Source organism: Canis lupus, chromosome 29 (assembly GCF_048164855.1).
Source record: "Canis lupus baileyi chromosome 29, mCanLup2.hap1, whole genome shotgun sequence".
Classification (NCBI taxonomy): domain Eukaryota; kingdom Metazoa; phylum Chordata; class Mammalia; order Carnivora; family Canidae; genus Canis; species Canis lupus.
In genome coordinates, this window is record NC_132866.1 from 23,841,765 (window position 1) to 23,866,681 (window position 24,917).

The window sequence follows — 24,917 nt, forward strand, 5'->3', positions numbered from 1 at the left end:
CTGAGCTGGTTGAATGGGCACTAGGGCACTAAGAGATAAGTAAAGCCTCTAGGGAGCTCTGGAGTGGGACAGCCAAGGCATTCTCTGTTCCCTCAAATACATGGTTTCATTATTCCTCTCCTGTGTCAAAAAATAACAATAGCAAAAATAGTAACAGCGAACACTTATAAAGTTTCTTTTCAGTTCCAAGGAATTAATCTCACAACTTTATAATGCAGAAGGCATTACTTTCCCCATTTTACAAATGGGGGCAAAAATACATAAAATAAGTAGACCAAAGTCTCACAGCTGGTAGTGGAAGAGATAAGTTTGGAACCCAGGCAGTCTGGTTTCAATACTAATGCTTTCAACTACATTGCTATAATTATAATTGTTCCTATGTTTTAAGATTTAGTACTGTGTTCAAAGCATTATGCTAATCACTTAACACATACTATATACTACACTTTCAAAATAACTCTGTGAGGTAGGATGATTATTCCCAGTCTAGACATGAATACTGCATACCAGTCAAAATTTTATCTGTGCTCTGTTGACCTTGGATTTTCCCTAACCTGTCTTAGCCCTTCTACCCTGAAGCCTCTTCCAACCATCCCAGCTCACAGATTTCTCTGCTCTTGGAAGGCCAAGAGCCCCCCCAGGTGCCACCTGGTGGTGTGATGGCATCCGTTCAGGTGAGTGCATCTTACCATCCCAAGCTGATGCTCGGCTTCTTAAGAGCTGATGTTGAACCCCACCCTTATTCTTCCTTCCTCCCACTAGACTGGGTCAACACTTTGGATAAATGCAATTGAACCTGACCACAAAACAAGGATCCTAGATGAGAAACAAGAATCAGTTCTATTTACAAAGATGGTTGATGGACTAAAAAGGGGTATAGATCATTTTGGAACTGTGAGCCAATCCCTCTGTCCAGTGAATATGCACTGATCACAGTTTCATGTTCTGCGTCTTCCCCCATGGCAACCCAGATGTGAGTGAAATACTGATACGTGCTCCCCTGCCCCCCACACAATGTTGACTACCCTTGAGTTTATGAATATAAATTGAAGTGGAAATGAACTGGAGGCAATTCAAATGGATAAGATCATGGCTCTTCATATCCATTCAAGAGAAGGTTTTTATAGCTCTGGTCCTGGAAACTCCCTAGTGGAAATGTGATAATGACCTCCTGTGAATGTTAAAGTCCCTTAATTCAAGTGCCCAGTGTGGGTGAAGGCTGAAGAATCTGTCAACCCAGGATAAGGAACCTTCACCGTCCTGTACAGTACAGGCCAGACTTTAAAGGTTTCTGAAGTATTCATGTTTAGAGGGGGAAAAAAAAAAAAAAAAAAAAAAAAACAACAAAAACTCCTGGCCTGTTTTGGTCTCTTTCCAAGATCTGAAGAGTACAGACCAATTTGCATACAAATTTGAGGGCTTTGTAAATCAGGCAAGCTTTCTTGCCCCACCACCTCAGCAAGGAGTGCCTGAAAAGCTCCCTGGTTTGGGAAGGAGATGAAATAGCTTATATAGGGAGCAAGAAGCATAAGACACAGCTATTTCCATCCTGGAATGAATGAATGCGGGCTGATTTTACTGTCCTGATTGCAAAAGACACTAAAAAATGAAATAATGGAGAAACTTGCCGATGGAAAAGCAACTAATGTGACATTCTTTATACAAATAAGTTCAAAGGATTGTAATAATCTTACCCCACACTCACACTCATACTTTCAAGACTCTCTGAAAAGGCCTTCTGGGCCTTTTTAATCAGGAAGGTTAAGGGTTAGGATAAAGCAAAACAGGTTCCTGGGAGCAACAGGAAAAATAGGAATTCCCTTCTCCTGTTAGAGTTTAGACTATATGGTCTTCTGGTGAGAAACATTCCTTCCACAAAGTAGACCCTAAAGTAAAGGGGGACCTCAAAGGATACATCTGCCCAGAGACAAGCGGGCCGGGGAACCTGGGTCTGCGGTATGGGAGAAAGGGAAGAGGGTCCCTAATATCTAAGCCTTCTTTTACCCCAGGTGTCTTTAGCCATTGACTCTGGTGCTGGGATCTGTGGGGATACCTGATCTTTCTTTTCTTCCCTCTCTGGGAAGTGAGTCATGACCTCGAGACCAGGACAACACCTACCTCCTCCATGAGGATGATGAAGGTTGCATTATGCCCCTGCTCTGCCACCAGGCGGCCATCAGTCGTCACCACGTGGAGGCCTCGAGGGGCTTTTCCTGGACACATCTGGGCCTTGGCTGTGTACTTCTCCCTCAGCCCGTCCGTGCAGTTGTTGGACACGATCCGCCGGTACCTGAGGAGTATTGACAGGTGCCGGTGTTGTGGGGCGAGCACGTGTGCACATGTGTGCATGTTAGAAAGAGGGTGTGGGAAAGCCACAGGGAGAGGTGTTTGGCGCAGCTGCTCCTGAAAACTGAGTCTCAAGGAAGAAAGCCATTTAAGAAGCCAAACAAATGTTGAAGAACTGCTATCCCTCCATCTGAGGAAGAGCAGCTCTTTAAACTTTATTATTGATCCTACCTGGTGAGCCACGGATCAGATCAGTGTCTAAAACAGCCAAGAAAAAGCAATGTCTGACTCACATGTAAGACAGAAGGAGGCAGACCCACCAGACTAGTGGAGCAAGAGAAGCGAGAAGTGCTCCTCCCTGTAATGGGGGGACTTGTTTTTATTTCCCTAAGGCTGTCTCCAGTTCTGTGTACCCAAAAAGCAGCCAAAGGATCAGACTTCTAACTGATTTGTCAGGAAGCTTTTTCCTGTTCCCCTTTACCCCCAGGCCATCCATCCATGCTTTAATACCTAATTGTCCTGACTCTGGAGCCCATAGGCTATTTTACGACACATTTTCTCTCCTTACTAATATTTCTCTTCCCACTCAATGCAAATGCCGGATCAGAAGCCCAAGTCTGAAGCTCCTATTCAGTCTTACTGATAAATTAGCTCAGAGAGGAAGCTAGTCCAAGAAACCTCCCCACAAAGCACGGTGGCCTTTTAGAACAAGAGCATCTCTGTGCAGTGATGCCATGCCATCTTGCTTGACCACTGATCCCAGCATGGGAAGCCAAGCCAACAGCTTGTCCAAAATCCTGACCTGCAGGACAGACATTATTTCCACTATCTATAAGGCTGCATACCATCAGCCTTCTGGTAAAACCACGTAATATAAATGCACCACCATCACGACCATCATTGTATCATGTCTTCTTTTACCCTGTATGTCAGGAGTAATTAACCCAACCATCCATGTTGCCTTCTTCTAATAGCCCCTCAGTTGAAAGCAGATGAAACAAAATTCTTTATGAATGATATGTATCTTCCACTATACCTGATATTTTCCCACCCCTCAAACACTGCTGAACTACTAGCCCTATATCTCCATCCAAAGATCTCAGGAGGATATTAAGCAAATGCTGTGTGTAGTTACTTCCTCAGATAGAATTACAGTATATCCCCTTGTAGATACACATTATTTTTAATTGCCAGCTGAGCTCACAATGGGTCTAGAACTATATCCAATATGCTAACCACTTTCTACCTGTGACTACTGAGCACTTAAAATGTGGTTAGTCTTGCATATTGAAATGATACTATTTTTGACATATTAGGTTAAATAACATATATTAGTAAAATCAATTTTGCCTTAAATTTTTTTAATGTAGCTACTAGAAAATTTTAAACTACATATGTAGCTCATATTTTCGTTCTTTTGGTCAGCATGAGTCTACGGAATCAAGCTTTTGTAATCAGTTTATACTTTCTTGCTGACTTTTAGTCATTTATAAGATATTTAATTTTTAATTATGGCAGATATTTTGGTGGGTACCATATCCTAATGCAAACTTGATATCCTCTACTCTTCTTCAACCTCAACTGCCCAGCTGACAACTTGTAATGTAAGCAAACATTTAAGCAACCTAGAGATAAGTGTAGACATTTGTAGTAAATCTTTGGGAAAAAAACTTATCTTTCCCTTTCATCTCCCTGATTTATTTGGCTGGCTATTTGAGGTTTTGTTATACCTAACTAAGTTGCTTAAAATTAGGTATACCTATCATGTCACATGATCATAGGGAATGTTGTTACGCAATCCTCTTCCAATTTTGCCCAAGGTGTGCTCTGGCTTGTAATTTGGCGGCCTAGAACATAGCACTATGTTCTCTGATACCATTTCTCTTAAGTTCATTCTGCTGGATCTACAGTTTGAATGGCTTAAATCCCTGAACCAGATACCTACAATAAAATAATATCAAAAGTGCTTAAGCCCCAGCTCAAGCCCCAGCAACAGTCCCCTAAGAACTCAATATTGAGCTAAAAATTCTTGTGTTTCAGCAGCTTATTCCCCTCAGCACATCTCTTCCAACACTTTTTTCCCCCTCTGTTAACATCACTTGGGTAGACAGTACCTACCAGTATTTTATAACCAGAGAAGGTAAAAGTACTGAGATGGTGAGTAACTGGTACGGCATGGCAGAGGATCCATTGGACGAGTTGAGAATGAAGTCCAGAACACCTTTGTCCTCTGCTACTCAAAGAATAGTCCCAGGGCCAGCAATGTCAACATCGCTGGGCAGCTTCTTAGAGATGAAGGATCTCAGTCCCACCCCAGATCTACGAAATCAGAAGCTGCATTTTAACTAGAGCATTAGGTGATTCACACCACACTGAAATTTGAAAAGTGCTGTCTCAGACCACCAATCCATTTTCCAAATCTGTTCTGGGCCATGGAGGTGGCAGAGGAGAGGGGAAGACAGCAAGTCTTTGAGGAAATATTTTCTCAAGCACCTGAGTAATTGTAAGTGAGCAGAGGAAGAAACACACACATAACCTGACAATTACAGAAAGTGTGACTTGACCTTATTCCAGGAAGTCCTCGAACAGGACTTTTGAATTTGCAGTTTCAGTTTCCAGCATCAGTCTAGGAGAGCTTCAGTCCATCCATCCCTGGAGAGTACTATCATATGTGCCTACCACTTGTATTAATTTATTTCCCTCAGGAACCCCCAAAATGAGGTGGCATCTCTTTCCAGAAGAGAAAGCCTGACCAAAACAATAGCTATGATCTGCCAGAAGCAAATGGAAAAAGGGTATTAAAATCTGGTAATCTGGAATCTCTTCAGACATTCCAAAAAAGCTGCTCTCAGCTAAAGAAATCCTCAGCTTTCTTCAGAAGCCACTTGCAAACAAAGTATCTATGCTCCATCTTGCTTCAACAGAAATGCTATCTTTGATCCCAAACGAGGGAAACAGGAGAATAGTGAATAAAGTGTCTTCATGTGTTTTACTTACCCAGTGCTGTTAAGGTAGCTTTGACCAAGGCTGCAGTCCTTTGACGGGGATGCTGGGTTGTACCAGAAAGCTGGGACACACTGGCTCTCTCCATGTCTCTCATAGCCATAATCACTGTCCAGAAAATGAATATTGTTCACTGGTATAGATGCACAAATGTTAACACACCCGCAGACACACACAAACACAAATACATCCCTATAGTCTTCCAAAAAGCTGCAATGAGTTCTCTCAAATAATCCCAGTGAGAGCAAGTATTTATACTCTGAGAATGGAGTTTTAGATTTAGAAAAAAATCCCAAATCATTGGAAATCCAGTGTGCATAAGGAATAGTGCATTATCAAATGAAGATTCCAGTTTAAACAAAGGTATGGATGTACATCATGTAGCAGGTACACTGGCTGGAGGTGGGTGTCAGGGATACTAGAAGCTTAAAAGCATACTCTGGATCACAGTGGAGTTACTGACATAAGTGAATGACAACGAGAAGATGATTTTAAAGGTCAAGATTCATTTCTGGGTAAGATTTCACAGGTGTTATTCCAAAATTAATTTCATAGCTTTTATTTTAATTTTTCCTACAAAGTCTTTCTCAAACAGATACATTTGCATTCACGTAATACAAACAGCCAAATTATCCCAAATACATATAACACAGGTTCTCTGTTTCCCTACAAACAACACAAAACTGTGGTTCTTTTCCATGTTTTCATTAAAGCCTAGCTCTAATAAAATGAACTCAGGTATAATTCCCTTCTCCTTTCCTCCCATTCCAAAACTAAGAAGTAACAGACCAATGTAGAAAGGAGAGCCCCCATATGATATGCAAATGGTGTTTCCTTACTTCCCGAGTTTCATAAGGCTCCCAGATGCATAAATGTCAGGGTAGAAAAAGAGCAATAAAGAAAGTATTATTGCTCTTGAAACCAACCAGAGGTCAGTGAGGGTGGCTTCACTTGGCAGGAGAATTCATGTTTCTAAGTTAAGCATCCAAGGATTTCCTGAAACCCACAGACCAGGAAGAACAATCTGGACATTTGAATATTGATCCTCTGAGTGTTAAGGAAACATAAAACAGCCAGGGAAGTCACTCTCTCCAGACCTACCCCTCCTTTCTTTTTCTGCTCCTACGTTCTTTGAGCCAAGATTAAATTAAGGCACAATGAAAATGGAGGCAAATTGTCTATGTGTGTGACTAGGACAGGAAGGAAAGGGAGAAAGGAATACAAGTTTAATTCCACGTTTACTTATTACTCAATATGTGCACTGTCTTGGGAGAGAAGTGCAACAATCGTTGCCCTCAAGGGCTTTGAGTCTTTGGAGAGAGGGATACAACATGCCTCAAATCCAACCAAAAGACAGAATAATACAGCAGGAAGCAGAACATGATAATACAGTATGAAGCGGTGCAGTTAGGAAGCACCAACTGATTGATGAGATTACATGAACTGTCCTCCCAGTGTCACCCCATCCTACCTCCTCACCATCTTCCTCTACACCGAACTCATACCTCAACAGTCCAGGCCAACTTTTCGACCCTCTTTGTTTCCACATGTGTTATTCCTGGGCTTGAAGCACTCCACCTTGTCTATGTTTGGTAGTTTGCTAAGTATCCTTCAACATGTAGGTCAGAAGAGGCGGATTCCCCAGACAACATCTTTGTGACCACAGCATGCTGGAAACACTGAAGCTACAGAGACCTCTGATAGTTTTGTTTGTCAATATAAGAGTTCAAGCAGTACTTAGGATGTTGGAGGTGTTGAATATTTACCGGGTGAATAAATACTCCAATTATGTTTAAAAGTAATCACATTGATTATCCCATCGATTGGGTCTATCTGCAGGGAGAAGTCAGCCCACAGGTGAACCTCCAGTGTGGGCCCCAGAAAGCATCCCAAGGGCTCGACAGATGCCTGAGCAAGAAAGGTGGAACTCAAGACCAGCTTTGATATGGCCATGTTTAAATAAAACTGGAAGAAAAGGAGAAAGGGACATGTCTGTCAAGCAAATGCTTTGCCGTGCCTCCTAATCAATGATTGCAGATCTCTCCGCTTGCAAGTTCACTGCGGACTCAGTGCTGTGACAGCTTATAACTCCTCATGAGAATGGACTTAAAATTTCGGGATTTTTGCAAGCTAATTAATGGTTGTTAAACACAGCCATTATCAAAAATTAAGTTATATAAAATTTTAATTAAATATATTTGAAAAGTAACAGAGATTCCTTGTTATTTTGCTAACTTTATTGTAATAGTAATATGTATTATGTTATATATAAAATGTTATATATTATTTTTTTATCTGTGCTCTTGAGGTTCTTTACATTTGTGTACCTGTGTGGTAGAAATACTGTATAATACTATTTCTCTATAATAATAATATTGTGCTACTGCACATCTTTTCTCAATTTTGTATTCACTGATGTCATGTTGGTAGCTAGAAATCAGCCACACTTGGGGAATATTTATAAAAATCGGAAAATACTACTAATGAGAACTTATTTCTTTATTTGTTCCAAGAGAGCCAGTAGTTAAATATTTACCAGCACGGCACTGAATATCTGTTTCTAAGTATTACTTATTGGTAGAAACATTTGGGCTACGATGTGTCTGCACTGCTTCTAGAAAATTCCCCAGTTGCTATATGAGCTAAATCTACTGAATGTCCTGCTAACCCTGAGCAATATTAGTAATCTTTGAAGGAAGAGTGCCCTCCTAAACAGCTTTGGGAAGGAGAGAAATGTCTTAATGCTCTTTCCTAAATGTAACCATCTTTAGCAGTTCTGTTCAGCTCTGCTACCTGTTAGCGATGCAGTAATTAAAAAAAGTACATCAGGCATGCCATTTTGCCCCAAAGATAAAAAAGCACCTCATTAATATTTAATAACATTAACAGAAACATCACTGGCTGCCCCTAAGCTGTGGACTTCTTCATTAACTTCTGCTAAATGTATATTAAAATCTCATACTCCCTTCAGCTCTGGAGTTTGCATGATTTCAGCAAACAAGCAGTTCCAGCTGCTGTTCCAACTTCCTGGGGGAAAGGTGTTTTTCTGTTGAATTGTGACATTTGGAGAGAATGTACCAGAAAGTCTCATTTGCCTCAGGGAAGTATGCTGCCACAGCTTCTGCAAACACACAACCAGTTTCTTTCCAGAAATAAGTCACCTCTGCATCTTGGTTGATTATAAAAGGGTTTGGAACTTCTAAAAGTTTAGGGGGAAATTCGTCCATTTCCAAGAGATGTATGCCCTCCAAATCCCATTCAGGGAGAAGCCTTAGACCACTTAAAGAAGTAACAGACAAACTTCAGAAATCATAAAGCTTCTGCATACCTGAACTGGAAGGGGCGCTTGTATTCCTTGGGTCCAATCCACAGCTGACAACGGCAGATGGAGGGATAATTGAGACTCCTGACCCTTGAATCAGCATTAGTACAATCCCATGGAGCACAGACTTATTCATCATAAGGGAGGGCCCCTCTGGTCCCCAGGAATGACATTCTGAGACTCTTGGAGCCAGCCCAGAGTCATGGTCTCTGCTCTCCCAGCTGCTGGGGCTTCCTACTCTTAGACCATGCACAGCCCTATCACTACTTCACTGATCCCCTCGGTTCCTCCATTCTCCTATTTGGCAACTGAAATTCCAGGAACAGTCCTCCACAGGTGTTTCTGTCACATTTTAGGAGATCAGGAAGACAGACCTTTTTGGCAGGCGCAGAGTGAACACTCAACAAACCAAAGCAACCACAACAAAAACATCAACACAAACAATGGAATAATAATTAACATCATCAGCACTTTGTTAAGGTGTAAGCCTAAATATAGGCATGGAGAAAAATGATTACACCCAAAACGTTTCAAAAATTGAATAACCCAGCAATCATCCCTCAGATATTTCTCCTTATCAAACCCCATGCTACCTATCTTCCCTCATCCCTCTGCTAATCAACAACTCATCCCTCTACTCATCAACAGTCTCTGCTTTTCTGGAAGTGCTGCCCCTTTTCCTTGTACTTGGCAGCAAGTTTACACAGCTCAATCATTACCTCCTACAGGAAGCCTTCCACTCTTTGCTCTGACCACTCTGGCACTTACAGGTAGGATAAGTGCCGTCTGAAAGAACTTTCTGTTTTACATCTATTCTATCTACTATGGTAGTCACTAGTCACATGTGACTACCAAACACCCGGAATGTGGCTAGTGCAACTGAAGAACTGAATGTTTAATTTTATTTAATTTTAATGTAAATAACCACACATGACTAGTGACTACTATATTAAACAGCATAAATCGGGATTATAGAATTTAGCCCCTAGTTATTGTGCTCTATATGCAGAATACTAATTGTTAGATGGATTTCAGATACACCTGCACTTATGTACGACGGCATCCCTCTATATCTCTTCCCTCTCTCTTCCACATTACCACATGATAAACTCACTGTGTGGATCTGGAACTATACCACACCTGCAAGGAAAAACTAAAACACACCAAGACTCAGGACTCTAGGGTTAGAATATTATTATTTTGAAAGAGTTACTTAACCTGTTTGTGTCTCCATTTCTTCATCTATAAAATGCCTCCAATAAAAGACTCTCCTTCCAGAAGCTGGTTGAGAAGATTAAGTAAGATAATCCATCTAAAGGACTTGGTGCATCGTAGGTACTCAACAAAAGTTACTGCTGAGTGAGTGGTTGGATGAATGAGACAAAAGAATGATTAGGTTCAACCTGGTTCAACCTGGTTCTCATTGAACAAAGGTATCTGCATCTCTCAGAGGGCAAGTCCTTTCTAGGAGCCTCATATGACTTCAGAGCAGGTCTCTTATGCTCCTTTTTCTGACTACCCACAAGTCCCTGACAAACTTAATTCTCAGGGAGGATTTATTTATGGCCCTTTACCAGTGCCACAATGGAAGTGGCTCTCTAGAATCAGCATGAGGCTACTAAGTAGAAACATCATTATTTATGCAAAATTCATGCTTATTATTGACATGCACTCTGGATGGAAGGGTGCATATTATTGTACAAATAAATGCTTCTGAGAGTCTAAAACCATTCCTCTTCAAACAAAGAAAAGATACAGAGTGAAAATATCCTCCCTTTGTGGATTCTGGCTATATTTCTTAACTTTTCCACCCAAATCAAGACAGGTAATTCATCCTCCCCAGCCCCAACTCCCCCTTCCACCAATCTGATTAAAGTAGGTTACTCCCTCTCCCTGCTGTCCCTGCTGTCAACACTTAAAAGTTGCCTGAACCAATCAAATGAATATGACCTGATTTGGCTTAGGCAAACAACTATGTAGTATGTACATCATAATTACTTATACTAACTGAGCTGGGCTTTTCAGATTCTTTAGCTAATAACAGTTCCTGGTAGGAAGGACTATTGAGAAGGACACAGGGCTATGAAATTGTTGTGATGCACTGATTTCTAGCAAGAAAATTGGAGACAAACAAACTATATTTAATGGAAAAATAATATTTTTGAACCAATACTTATGCTTGTTGAAGTTCACTTAAAAGCAAAACAATTTCAAATACTCAAGCCTATTTTCCATAAAAACCACTGTAGGAAAACAACAGAAATATCAGAAATGAAAGGTCTCTTCCAGGGATGCCTGGGTGGCTCAGTGGTTGAGCATCTGCCTTTGGCTCAGGATGTGATCCTGGAATCCCTGGGTCAAGTCCCAGATCAGGTTCTCTGCAGGGAGTCTGCTTCTCCCTCTGCCTATGTCTCTTGACTCTCTCTATCTCTGTGTCTCTCATGAATAAATAAAATCTTAAAAAAAAAGAAATGGTCTCTTCCATATGTAAAAGTAGTGCATTTTGGGAATGACTTTTAATGTTAGAATAACTAAACTTTGGGGAACTGTTTCTTCTGAAACATCAAGTGAATCTAATAGCAAAGGCTTATTTGATTTCTTAAGAAATAGCATGATATAGTGGAAAGAACACAGGATTTAGCCAGACTTGCACTTGAACTCCAGATTTCTCTCCATTATGTGATCTTGGTCAAGTAACTCACATTCCAGATGTTCATTTTCTTCTCATCAAAATGCCATAGTACCAGTAATGATATCACAGAATGTTGTATCCAGGTGGTACCTCTACCAATGCAAGTGTGAGAACCAAAGAATACCTTGCAAAGGCTTCTTATTTTTCCCTGCTTTACTCACAGATACATTCTGATAGCAGTTCCCAAAGAAGGGCTCAGACATATTTTAAGCAGTGCCACCAACAATGAAAGAATGGATAACACCCAAAGGTACGACTTTCTAGATAGGACACATTTGGCTGCATAAGCTCTGGTTTACTTGCTAAAAACACCACGGGGACCACTTAACTCTGGGGCACAAGATTAACCACAGCTACCATATGGATGCCTACACCAATCTGATGAACACCTTACCTACATTAATGATTAGATTGATTCACTTATTCCTCTCTAGCAACCAATGAGATAAATGTTATATATTTGTATTTTACAAATATAATTGTATTACAATATTGTAATTGTATTACAATTACAATACAATTCATATTACAAATACAATAGGATTTCACTGAGAAGGTGAAATCAGAGAGATTAAGAAACTTTGCCAAAGTCACAAACTATGAATATCAGAGCTGTAAATTTTTCCAGCCTAGTAAATGTTAATGGAATTACTAAAAGAAAAATATCTATGTTACAGTTTTTCATTCCATATTATGAGGTTTCCCAACAGTGGGTGAGGGTCTATTATGCTCAGAGAGACACAGGAGAAAATGTAGCACGGCATGCACACACAGTGTGCCTCCAAGGAGTCAGTCTGCAGATGGACACAAGGAACACCGGAATTCATATTCTGAATATTTAAGCTGACATCAATATGTCACGCATCATCACTCTCAAGCACCTACTGCATATATTGCTATGACAATTTTGCTGGATTGTGGTTAATAATTGAAAATTAGTCTTCTTGAGTGTAAAAATATCCTGTTTCCACAGGGTCAGAAGTGCCACAGAGAGGACGCTGACATTCAAATTAAATTCCATTTAGCATATCCCATTTGAATGACTCTCACTGAGGTCAAGCTTCCAGAAGAAGCAGGAGTTCAGGGATGAAGAGTAGGTAGGGAGCAGCCACAGTCATCTATCTGGCTTGCAGTTACGGGTTATAGTCCTGATAGAAAGTGGGGAACCAAAGATGACTTCCAGCACAAAGCAAGCTTCAGAAACAGGTTGGACAAGGTTACTTCGCAGGGGCAGCTGTTCTGCACCCATTTGGATTTACTTCTGTTATTCAAAACAGAAAAGCCCAAATGCAACTCTATCACTGCCCTGCCATATTTATAGGCTGATGCCTGAGCACTCAGCTTTGTCTTTTAACCTGGAATGGGTTATAAAAATATTTAAATTAAACTTCAACTTTTGAGTGTGATGCAGAGAAGGAATTCATTCAGCTGGGATCAGAGTGGGATCATCACCATCGGGATCACCCATGCACAGACTTGGGACATTTTTTGACACTTCTAAAAGGAACAACATTTAGGAACACGGTGCAACTATTTAATTTACCATGGGCAAGGCAATAAAGCAAGTCTGACGTTTCTGGCCTCATGGCACTTGCATTCTGTTGGGGTAAGATGGCAGTAATACGGCAATCAGAAAACATGGTCACTCCATATGGTGACACCATATGAAGACCATGAAATAGGGTGAGAGTCAGAGTGTCAGGGTGGAGGTGAGATTAGGTGGTTTCAGAAAGCATTTCTGAGAAGCTAATATTTTTGCTGACATAGGAGTAATCTAGGGGTGCCAGGCAGGCTGAGATTTGGAAGAAAGCCTTAAACTTGCTGTTGTTTCTGCTAGGAATAGGCCTGGGTTGATTAAGGTATAGAAAGAAGATGGCAGTGTGGCTGCAAAATGGTGAATGAGGGGAGCATAGTAATAAATAAGGCACAATGGTAGCAGGCCAAATCATCTAGAGTGGAGCAAGCCAAGGGAGGAAGATGACAGGATATTTTAAGGGAGAGAAGGAGCCACTGGAGAGTTTTGAGGGTAGAATGATAATATCTGATTTGGGTATGTATAGTCTAATTTTCATTGCTGTGAGGAGAAGTTTTAGGCAACAAGGGTGGAAGTAGAGAGACATAGTAGACTGTAGGAGTGTCTGGGTTGTGGGAGAAATGGGCAGAGGTGCTTTGGATTAGAATGTATTCTGGAGGGGCACCTGGCTGGCTCAATCAGTTAAATGTCTGACTCTTGGTTTTGGCTCAGGTCATGATCTCAGGATTGTGGAATCAAGACCTGCTTTGGGCTCCATGCTCAGCAGAGGTCTGCTGGAGATTCTCTCCCCTTTTTGTCTCCCTCTACTCCTCCTGACCCTGGTCACACTCTCTTTCTTCCTCTTTCTCTCCAATCAGTCAATCAATCAATCAATCTTTAGAATAAATAAATAAGTAAAATAATGTGTTCTAGAGGCAAAGACTTAAAAGGGCTTGTGGATGGCCTGGACCTTAGGGTAAGGGAAAGGGAAAAATCAAGCTCTCCTGGGATTTTGACTTAAGCAACTGTGTACTTTATTGAGTTTGGAAAAACCAGTCCAAAAAATAGCTGAAAAACTGCTCCCATTAGTAAGGTTCACAAGAATTCCCCCTTGGCCACCCTGAGTCCAAAATCCCTATCTGCAATTCCAGGGGAGATGGTAGCTGAGTTTGTAAATGGACACACATGTCTCCATCCTAGAAGTCAGTGAGGTCCAAGCTGGAGGTAAATATTTGGAAATTTGTGAATCATCGGTTAAGAGGTGAGATTTAAAGTTGTTCTTTGTGGTTGTTATTAGAGGGAGAAAAAGGTGATGAAAAGAGAGAGTTCACATGGAAAATCAGCGTTTGAACAAATGTCTGGAGGTAGCTGTCCAGTCAGAAGCTCTCCAAGCTCCGTCAGTGCCCCACCCAACCTCTCTGATACTTTCTCAGAGATGCTAACTTAAAATGAGAAGAAGTTTCCTTGGACACACTTCCCTAATAGAACAGTGAGTTTTTTTGTGAAACTGTCTCCTCCTGTTCTACTTCCAGGGGTACAGACTTCCATCTGGCCCAGGGATTAGAGCCCTCAGGCCCATAGGCCAGTAAACACACCTCCCACCTGTGGGTCATGACTTCCTTCCTTATCTCCATCTTCATTCCCATCCCCTAACAGGTAAATGTCTGGCTGAAATTGACAATGAGATGCCAAGGGACTCACCATTCAAAGTCCCAGTCGGCACAGACACATGGTTCTGAGACCACTGTCCCTGAGGAGTCTCGGCCCAGGGCACACTGAGCTCCTGGCTTGCGTTTCTTGAATATTTTCCTTTCTCCCATGACGCAGGGCTCCCCCTTAGAAAGAAAGTCCACAGTGAGAGAGGCAGAAAAACACAAAGGAGGTGAAATAAACCTCTCTAAGAAATATTAGTCTTTTCATTCTCTTTTGGTCACTCTATGTAGCAATCTTCTTCCCAGCAACCATTCAGGAAGTCTCAAGGGAAAAAGAGCCAATCTTTTTCCTCCCACATAAAAGGAACATCACAGAGCTATCCCATCTTGACCCTCCACCTAACCAGGCCAATGATGTCTACTTCATCTTGTTTCTTTCCTACTTTCAGAGAAAATCCAAAGATTCTAAGTCATCCTCAGAGATCTCCAGATTGCCCAAATGATCTCAGTATAAGCTCTAGTGGAAAAGAACTCATTTCTGGCAGAATTTTCACACCATCTTCAGAGTAAAACTGAAGCTAGCCCCAAAAATTCCCTTCTCTGATAAACAACCACATCAAAGTCCTTATTCCCAATCAAAGACAAAAAGAAGAGGAGAACTTGGTACAAATTACATGAATCCAGTGTTTCTGAGAATGCATAAGTCTGGCTATGTTGCATAGCAACAAATATCTGCCATTTCTAGAGCCACTCACTCTCATTGTTCACCCTTTCCCTGTAGTCCTGTTCCCAGTGATCTTGGGGCTCTTACTGCAGGATGGCCTAACAAATGTTCTCACCCTCCCCACTTGAAGGTGAGATGACAGACTATACATAAGTCTCCTGGCTGTCTGAGCTTACTTCTCCCCAGGAAGAGCTAAGCCCCAGCTTATCATTGTCACCTCAGCCCTAGGCTACTTGGTGACCTCAATGGGTAGATTGGGATCCCAGGGTGCAAGAGGGGCCCTAAAATATCATCTGTTCATGCTGGGCCTGGATGTGTAGACTCCAACCTTTCTTCTCAAATCCACTATCATATTCAGATGGCTCACTACCTTCTTCCTCCAAATAGGAAGGCCCAGAGATGACCAAAAAATCTTGTCATAGTTCCTCTTCCAAAAAGCCAGTATTCCCCTAATCTGTGGTGTACCTGATTGAGCAGGTGCCAGGTCTGATAGTCCTCCTTGGTGCAGCGCCGACTGAAGATAGATTTGTAGTCCACTTTCACCAACTGCCATTCGGAACGGAGGCTGAAGTGGCCAAAAACTCTAAGTGTTCAGGGGAGGCATGGGAGACACAAGCAGAGAGAGCCCCCTAGTCAATCACTCATGTGCAAGTACTGGAGAGAGAGAGGACTGAATTGCCACCTGGACTCAATAGGTTCTTGCAAAATGAGGTCTCTGATGGTCAGCTAGGACAAAGGCCGCCATTTATATAACTCTAGCCAACTGACATTCAGTATTCACAGTGAGTTTGAAATGAACTATTTTTTAATTGCAAAAGTAATATAGGTGCGTTATAGGAAGCACTGAAAACATAGAAAGATATATCACCCAATAGTTCAAAATATTCCACCCAGGTAAAACTTATTGTGTGTATTTTGACATGTAGCCTTCTTGTTTCTCCTTAATGCAAGCACAACTATCTTATCTACTGATGTCTATTGACAGGGACTCAGTTTTTTCACCTATAAAGTAACTTGTATGTGTGTATGTTGGAAGGGGGTGGATTAGCTCATCTAGAGTATGGCTGCCAGTTCCAAAATTCTGACTAAATCTAAGTGTGTTTTAGTTGAAATCTCATTGCTTAATTCACAGGATTACCACTCTCCTTCCCTTTTCCTTGAAAAAAATCACAGTAGTCTCATAAAAGGAACTCATATTTATGTAAAGTAAAGAAGCACACCATCTGTGTGACTTAGATAATCAATACTGACCTTTCCAAAGCCCAGAAGTTGATGGCCCTATAAATATGAATGATCAGTCATTTCTAGAAAAATAGAAAAAAGGACTAATCATCCATACTCCACTTGGGTGGCATGTCTTAAAATTACAACGCATGGCATCTATCATAGTGCTGTAAATCGGAGACCAGTCATTCTGGGAACCTACACCAACTGAAGTCTTTCAAGGCATTGGATGGCTTCCATGTGGGCAAGACTTAATCAAGCTCCCAGCCTTGGATTCTCCTCTCCTCACAGTCAGATGTTCCTATGGTGAAACCTAAGAGACCAACTCTCCTCAAAGGACAGTCCCTTCTGCCCTCTGAAGGATGAGGACACTTTGGGAGGGGTGAGAGCAGACTCAAATTATGAAGTGGACAAAGAAATGGGATCATATTGTAGATTGTACAACTTATATTACACCTTGGGAAATGTCCTATTGGTTTAAAAGTTAAATACAACTCTTTAGAGTCTTGTCTAAAAGAAGATTAAACAGACTTTGAGGTGAATAAGTCATGAGGATAAAAGGCACAGCATAGGGAATACAGCCGATAATACCACAATCGTGTTGTATGGTGACAGATGGTAACTGCACTTGTAGTGAACCTAGCATAATGTATGAAGATGCAGATCACTATGCTGTACACCGGAAACTAATGCAAACTGTTTGCCAACTATATTAAAAGAACAAAACCAAAAACGTATTGTCTTTATAAAATTCTTAGCTCAGCACTGAGTAGCAGAAGCCATGGGGCTAGATATCTTGGGTTGTGTGGCCAATACTGTATGGAGGAGAGTGAATGTAAGCACCTCACCCCTGGGTTCTCTCTGTTCTCCATTATTCTTTCTCTATTCAGTGGTCTCCAAATCCAATACATCCATGCCAGGTCACTGAGGTACTTCCACCTTTTTGTCTTAATTCATTTCATGGAGGGGTTAGAAAGCAGTCCCTTTCAAATCTCTAACAAAGCAGTTATATCTTAAAAACTTCTACTTCTTTGAGGAGAAAGTTATATTGAAAGATCACAGGAAGAAACAAACAAATCTACAAACAAACAGTGGGAGGAGACTTTGATGAATGTCTTCTGTCTTTATCCATCCCATCTAAATCCTCTCATGTTCAAATGCCATCTCCTCTAGTAAGTCTTCCCTGATTGGAATACTCTGAGTAGAAGAATATTAGTGATGCCAAACCAAACACTTCTACCTATTCCAAATAGTTTACTGTTAAATTTCATGGATCACAAAATACATCATGTCTGATTAATCCCATTCTTTTCTATGAAAGGGTTACCAGGCAGACAGAAGGAGGAAATAGGAGGCATATGATTTACTTGCATATCAGCAAGGCATCTGACAGTGTTTGCCATATTAGTCTTGAAGAAAAGATGAAAAAATATGAGCCAGGTGCCAGTAAAATTATGTGACTGAACAGCACCTAATTAAAGCATTAAAATCAGCCAGGAGGGAGGCCACGAGTAGTCAGCTACAAGGTTCTGCTGTCTGCTCTTTCCTGTTCATCATTTTTATTAATGACTTGAAGACATGAAAATAATGGTCATCATTGGAAATCACATTTTCTGATGACACAAAGCTGGAAGAAATAGTCAATATGCTTGATGGCAGAATTAGGACCCAAATGGTCTTGATAGACCGAGGGGAAAGATAGAATCTAATAACATGTGGAGTAACAGAAAGATGTCAAGTCCTCCCCCTGGCCACTACGGAAGTATTGAATAAAGGAAATAATGCGACTCAGGTTAAATAATAGTAATAATAATAATAATAATAATAATAATAATGTGGTAGCTTAAGACTTTTAATACACAATGTAATTAATATAAGTAAATATTTCAGAGAAACTGAAAATATTTAAGATGATCTTATGCATTAATCAATGCATTTTGCAGACTACCTAGAATGAAAGAGGCAATATCCAGGTCAATTTTACATTAACTAGGTCACAAAGAAAAACTGCAGTTAGCTTTGGATGTCACCATTCAAGGATACAGACTATCAACCTAGGGTACACATATGGGTTTTGGTAAGCATTTGAATCTCCTGAAATTTTAAGTAAAAATATGGATTGGCCCATGTAAATTTATTATGAGGAAATTATATATATTTTATCAGATTTTCAAAAGGGGTTAACAGTTCCCAAAGCCAAAGGACCACTGAAAAAGAGAGTAATAAGATGATGTCCTGGATTGAATAGTGGCTCCTCCAAGGGTCATGAGCACGTTCTGTTCCCAATTACCTGTCAATGTGATTTTATCTGGACCTTTGCAGGCATAAATAAGTTACGGATCTTGAGATGAAATAATCCTGGATTATCAAGGTGGGCCCTAAGGACAAACATCCTTGTAAGAGCTACAAAGAAGTGAGACACATAGAGAGGAGGAGGTTATGTGAAGAAGCACAGACTGGAGTTACGTGGCAACAAGCCAAGAAACATCTGGAGCTCCCAGAAGGAACTTTTCCCTGGTGCACTAGAAGCAGTGCTGCCATACTGCCACTTTGATCTTAGACTCTGGCCTTCAGAACTGTTAGAAAATTAATTTCTAGTTGTTAACCACCTAATTTGTGGTGATTTGTTACAGCAGCCATAGGAAGTTAATACAGATGATGATATGATTCAAAAGCACTTTTCACCTATCTATCCAAGAAATGGTTTAAGAACACTGGCTGGATAACTGGGAGATGATTTAGGAAGGTGCAAGGGAGGGGGGACCAATAAGTGGGCACTCTGGGGAGATCTCCTGAGTATAAGAAAACTAACAAAATAGAAAAGCGTGAAAATTTACAAAAAGTGAGAAAACTTTCAAATGAAGAAACCTCCCCACAGAGAAAAAGGAATGCTCAAGACTTAGTAAACACAGAGTCTCAAGCTCAGGCTTACACATTTCTCAGGGCTGCTGCTGAGGAGGATGCGTGCATCCTCCAAGGGCCCAGCCAAGCTGACCCAGACTCTCTAAGGATGTTCCATGATGTTGGTCTTCTCATCTGTCTGGGTTATCTGTTTCTAGGCTCAGAGAGCTCATTTCAGAACTGCACATAAAAATAGATGTCCAGTCATGACTTGTGGACTAACCCAGCCTCTTCTTTACTCAATCTTGCCAGGCACGTTCTTTTGTCTAGATTTCTTTGGCTTCTATCCCAGATGTCCTTACACTGTGATTCCCAGGTCTTTCCCCAAATTGTAAATTGATACGCTAATATTTTTACTTGGGAGTGAGATAGTCTGCTCTTCCATGTGATCACTTTTATATGCCAGACGCAAGATTTTAAACACTGAATGTCAGGATTATGTCTGTGGGGGTTCCAGCAATAAGAATGATGGTGATGGGCAGCCCTGGTGGCACAGCGGTTTAGTGCCACCTGCAGCCCAGGGCGTGATCCTGGAGAACCTGGATCGAGTCCCATGTCAGGCTCTCTGTATGATGCCTGCTTCTCCCTCTGCCTGTGTCTCTGCCTCTCTCTCCCCCTGTCTCTATGAATAAAGAAATAAAATCTTAAAAAAAAAAGAAAAGAATGACGGTGATAATGAACATTTGTTGTCCATTGGAATTTTCAGGATTTTCACATATATTCCTTTTTCAAGGTACAAACTAACCTCAAGTGCAGGCTCTGTGTGTGTGTGTGTGTGTGTATGATATTTGATACAGAGCCTTGAAGAAAGTAGATACCACCTACATAAATACAAATCACTGCCTGGAAACAGGTAGCCTTCCCTTTAGTTCTCTTGAAGAAGTTACTCCCAACCACAGAACAAAATTAATGAATTTTCTAAGCCATTTCTCACTATATGGATTTTCAGGTAAAATCAATTAAAATTTATTAATTCTGTTTTTCTTTTTCTTTTTACCTTGCCACTTGGATTTTTTCATAAGAGTTTTTGGCTTCACTTAAGATTCATCCTCTTGGGCTATATAAACCTGAGACCATCTCTTTCTTTAAACTCCTTTGGTGCCAACTTCCTACACTACAAATGTGACTCTAGTCAGATAGTATCCTTTTATGCTCTTGTATTATTACTTCTAACATACAGATGGTCTGGGCATGGTGGCAAGGGTAGGAGGCAAAGAAATAGAAGAGATCTTTCCCTAGTTCTGTCTGCCACTAAATTAGTTAGGTGACCTTGAGCAAATCACTTCATCTCTCAAGGCTTCAGCCTCCTTAGGGAAGATAACTTTAATCAGTGACACATACTCAAAGGATGACTTTCTTCATGCAGAAACAGTCTAGGTAGAATCTGACCATTTCAAGATAATTTCTAAGAGTTTATTTTCTTTTACTCTCTATGTCTAACTCCAGGTGTACAAGCCATCTATCTCTGGTGACCCCATACACAAAGGATTTATCTATTAGAGACATTCATCTTTGTCTCCATTGGCACTTCTTCCATATAACAGATGCTCATTAAACAATTCTGGGCTGATTAATGGATAGAATTAATCTATCAAAGTCATTCACTTCTTCCAAAATTGGGGTAATAGCTTTATCTGCCCTTATTTCTGGGCCAAAGAACATGGTTGAGCTGCATGTTCTCTGGGGTTTAGAAAGACAAAAGCAATCTCAAGAGAAAAATAGCAGCTGCTTCTCTTGTCTTTGTTATCCTGGACTGTGATAGGATTTCCACAAACAACTATGATTTTCTGGGACCCTAACTAACATATCCTGCCTAATCTACCATCCAGACTTGAGTGCGTATTTTGGGGAGAGGACTGATTAATCTGAGGGAGGAAAGTGGTTCACAAAAAATAAAAAGCTTCGTTAGAATTCCATACACATCACGGGTTAGCTAATCATTAATTAAATGATTTCAAAGGGGATCTTGGTATATAATTGCTATAATTTAGGTGAAAACAATGCCACATTAAATGTAATTAGAGGAGCAGCCACTGTAAAGATGTTTTTCTCTTTACAGGAAAACTACTCTGGGTCACCTGATTCTCTCCTGCACAGTTCTCTTTCCCACCTCCAATTATACCAACCTTCATACATAGTTGTAAAAGCCAAGAGAAGTTTCTAGGAAAGAGTGGTTGATTAGTCTTTCAGAGAGGAAGAAGACAAGGACTCATTACTAGAAAGCCACTAGAAATGTGCAAAAGAAAGAACAAATTGTGATTGGGGAGTAAGATTAGGACTTTACTGTTCGGAGTAAGATTAGGACTTTACTGTGGACTAATTTTTGAGAGAACATTTGATGGAACTCAACTAGGAATGATACTGTGCTGCCATCGACCTGGCTCTGAACCCCCTTTTCCTTTAGTTTCCTCAGGGACTCCTACACCTGCATCTTGGGCTCCTCTATTCACCAACTCCCCCATTTCTATCTGCCTGAAGAAAATCTTAAGAAAGAGAACAAGGCCAAAGTTGACTATGTCAGTTCCCTCCTGACTTTCCTTTCCCTGTGGCTGACTTAACTGAGTTCTCAGTCATCAGGCTAGAAACTTAATTCAACACTTGTTTTTGCCATGTTCTTCACTCCTTCATTTGCTGCCTGTTCCAATCTCATTCCAAATGCCACCTCCTCTTAGAAGCATTCCTTAGATATTGCAAGTCTAAGAATCTCTCCCTCTAAACTTTTGACTTCCTGTGTGAGCAGATGGTGACCTTCTCCCACAGAGGCAGATGATTTTCCTCAGTTTCTCCAGCCTTCTGCTTCAGTGACACCATATTCTCTTTGCCTTTGTCTTACTTCTTCTCTAAGTGAACTTCTCACCCACTTCTTCTTCCTCCCATCTCTTAAGTTGTTACTTAAGCCTTCTTCTTCTTGGTTCCTACACTAGACTTTGGGAATCCTATTCATTTCTGCAACTTCAACCTCTATGTAGAAGACTCCCAATGTAAGAACTCTTGTCCTTGAACTCTCATAAGATCTAGTCATGAATATCAGGATAAGACCTTTGAATTTGATTCAAAAGCCACAGTAGCCTCCATCTATCTTTGTAGTATTATCTCCTGCTACTCTCCAATGTTACTTGTGCTCAAACAATTCCATTTGCTCCACCAAAAGCAACATGATTTCCTATGCCTGATTTTCCTGTGCTTGGGATGCTGTTCCCGCATCTTGTCCAATTCCTACTCATTCTGTAAATCTAAGGTAAAATAATAGGCAGGGTGATGAGAAATAATGGGTTACGATGAAAGGAGGGGAAGCACAGCTTTTCAAATCTAAATATTTCATAGTGGCCATTTTGATTTCCTCTTTAAAAAACAAAACTACTCCTAAATAACCCAGGGTTTTGTTTCCAAACAAATGAGGTTTTTTCCTTTATTTTCTTTATCATCATTCTATTTTAAAATTTTGATCTAATTATAATATTTAGAGAGAACATGATCTCAATTATATCAGCTTTTGGAACTGGTCCAGTATTTCTACTGGCCTAATGTATGGTCAATTAAAAAATTAAATGTTTGCTTAAAAAATAGATATTCTCTATTTATTGAGTAGCGAGTCATATACAGGTCTTTTATTTTTTTTAAGATTTTATTTATTTATTCATGAGAGACAGACAGAGAGAGAGAGAGAGAGGCAGAGACACAGGCAGAGGAAGGAAGCAGGCTCCATGCAGGGAGCCCGATGTGGGACTCAATCCCAAGTCCCCAGGATCAGGCCCTGGGCTGAAGATGGCGCTAAACCGCTGAACCACCCAAGCTGCCCTATACAGGTCTTTTAAATAAAGCTTGCTAATAGTACAATTCACATCAAAATTATACCAACTTTCTGACTCGCCTATTGGTTTCCATATGAAATTTATTAAAATATTCCCCTATGGTATTGCAAATCCTTCATTTCTCCTTGAGTTTTTGTATGTTTTTGCATTATGTAATCATAACACTATACAGGTTTTGAAATTATTCTACCTTCTTGATGGATTATTCTTTTTAGTTTTAACTCAAATGCTAACTCTTCTATTATGTCCTCCATGATCTTCCTTCGTCCTCCATTCCTTTCCTTAGAAAGAAACAATAAATGCCTCTTTCCTCTGAATTTTGGTAGCATTTTTTCTCTATTTTGCATATTACCCTTAATACTTCCAATAAGGATCAAAATTCATAAACTATATGTGATGAGTGTCTTATCCTCCTTGATAGATTTTAAACTCATGAAAGTTTACAATTTACAAACACGTGCCTTCAACATCATAGGTGTTTGTCATATATTTATTGTTTGAGAGCCAGTTGAATCAAGTAGTCAAACATAGAGGTGTTGGCATCACACAGGGCAAGATGTGAGAGCCAATCCCAGGCCTAAAGAAAGTTCCTTACATATATTAATTAGACCTCATGTACAAAATGAGGATAATAATATTAACTAACAGAATTCTGAGATTTAAGTGTGTTGCATATTTATAGTGTTTTGTATAAATTAAGAAGTAAATAGTTTTAAACTATTAATATTTTTATATAATAGTACCTAATTATGATAATTTGCTTTATGTCCTTTGTTGAATGCCTGATAACTTTGTGGGCAGATAGTGTGCCATATACTTTTATATCCCAGTGATCTCCACTACAAGACTGTAAAGAGTAGGTACCCAAGTAAAAGTCAATCAAATAACAACAATAATACTTAGAAATATCAATAATAGTGATAATTTACTGAATGCTTACAATTTATTAACTACTTTGTATGGATTACCTCATTTCATTTATTATCCACATTTAAGAGAAAAGGAAACTAAGGCTCAAAGAAGTTAGATAATGCATCCAAAAAGAATTATACAGCAAGTAGGTGTTGGAGCCAGTCCAACTTAGGCAGTTGCTACTAATGTAACACAGTTTCAGCACTGTACTTTTAGCAAGGCCCATACCCCTTTTTAAGTGTTTTGTGATTCATTAGCAATCATTTGACTGCACAGTTTGGCACTGAGGTATGAGCATGGGGGTCCGCTTAGCACCAGGTCATTATAGGCTGTTTGCACAAAAAAGCAGAAATTCCATGAAATATATAAAGCTGAAAGCACAGTTGGAGGAATAAAAGAGAAATCTGAAGAGAAGATATATCCAGAGAGCTTCAATTATGACCCAATCTTTCTCAAGGTCTAAAGCATCTACTATTTGAGCAATTATGTATTTGAACTTGAAGTATGACCACTTTTATTGGTTCTACCTCTAGTTGGGAGTCCATGGGGCATGAAAAAGAAAGAATCATAAAGTCTTAGTAATCCAAGGGGCCATAGGGATGAACCTTTGACCTAATCCTTTCACAGGTTGGATGGGGAAAACAAAGTAGTAGACTGCTTAAGAACACAAAGAAGTAGGACCCAAGTCTCCTAAAACCCAACTCTTCCTCCTACACCGACTGCTTTCATGGGAAACACTTGAAGCATGCAGGCAGAGTCATGGTGCACCATATATAATAGTAGTGCTAGGAGTCACTGCTTGGCGGAATGCAGAGTAGACTAGAGATTGTATCTGGGGCTATGGCAAAAAAAGGAAGTCTTCAATCCAGACTTGCT

The 24,917-nt window shown here is 40.3% G+C and overlaps 1 protein-coding gene across 2 annotated transcripts in view; it reads right to left on the minus strand.

The window, feature by feature from the left end:
• The window catches only part of SORCS3 (sortilin related VPS10 domain containing receptor 3), a 579,951-nt gene that overhangs the window by 31,833 nt on the left and 523,201 nt on the right, over positions 1 to 24,917 (minus strand). For both annotated transcript variants that reach the window (XM_072805399.1, XM_072805400.1), the window contains exons 15-18: positions 15,658 to 15,775; positions 14,518 to 14,651; positions 5,284 to 5,397; positions 2,119 to 2,290 (exon numbers count right to left, since the gene is read on the minus strand). In XM_072805399.1, the coding sequence (XP_072661500.1) occupies positions 2,119 to 2,290; positions 5,284 to 5,397; positions 14,518 to 14,651; positions 15,658 to 15,775 (538 nt within the window). The remainder of the gene's footprint in view (positions 1 to 2,118; positions 2,291 to 5,283; positions 5,398 to 14,517; positions 14,652 to 15,657; positions 15,776 to 24,917) is intronic.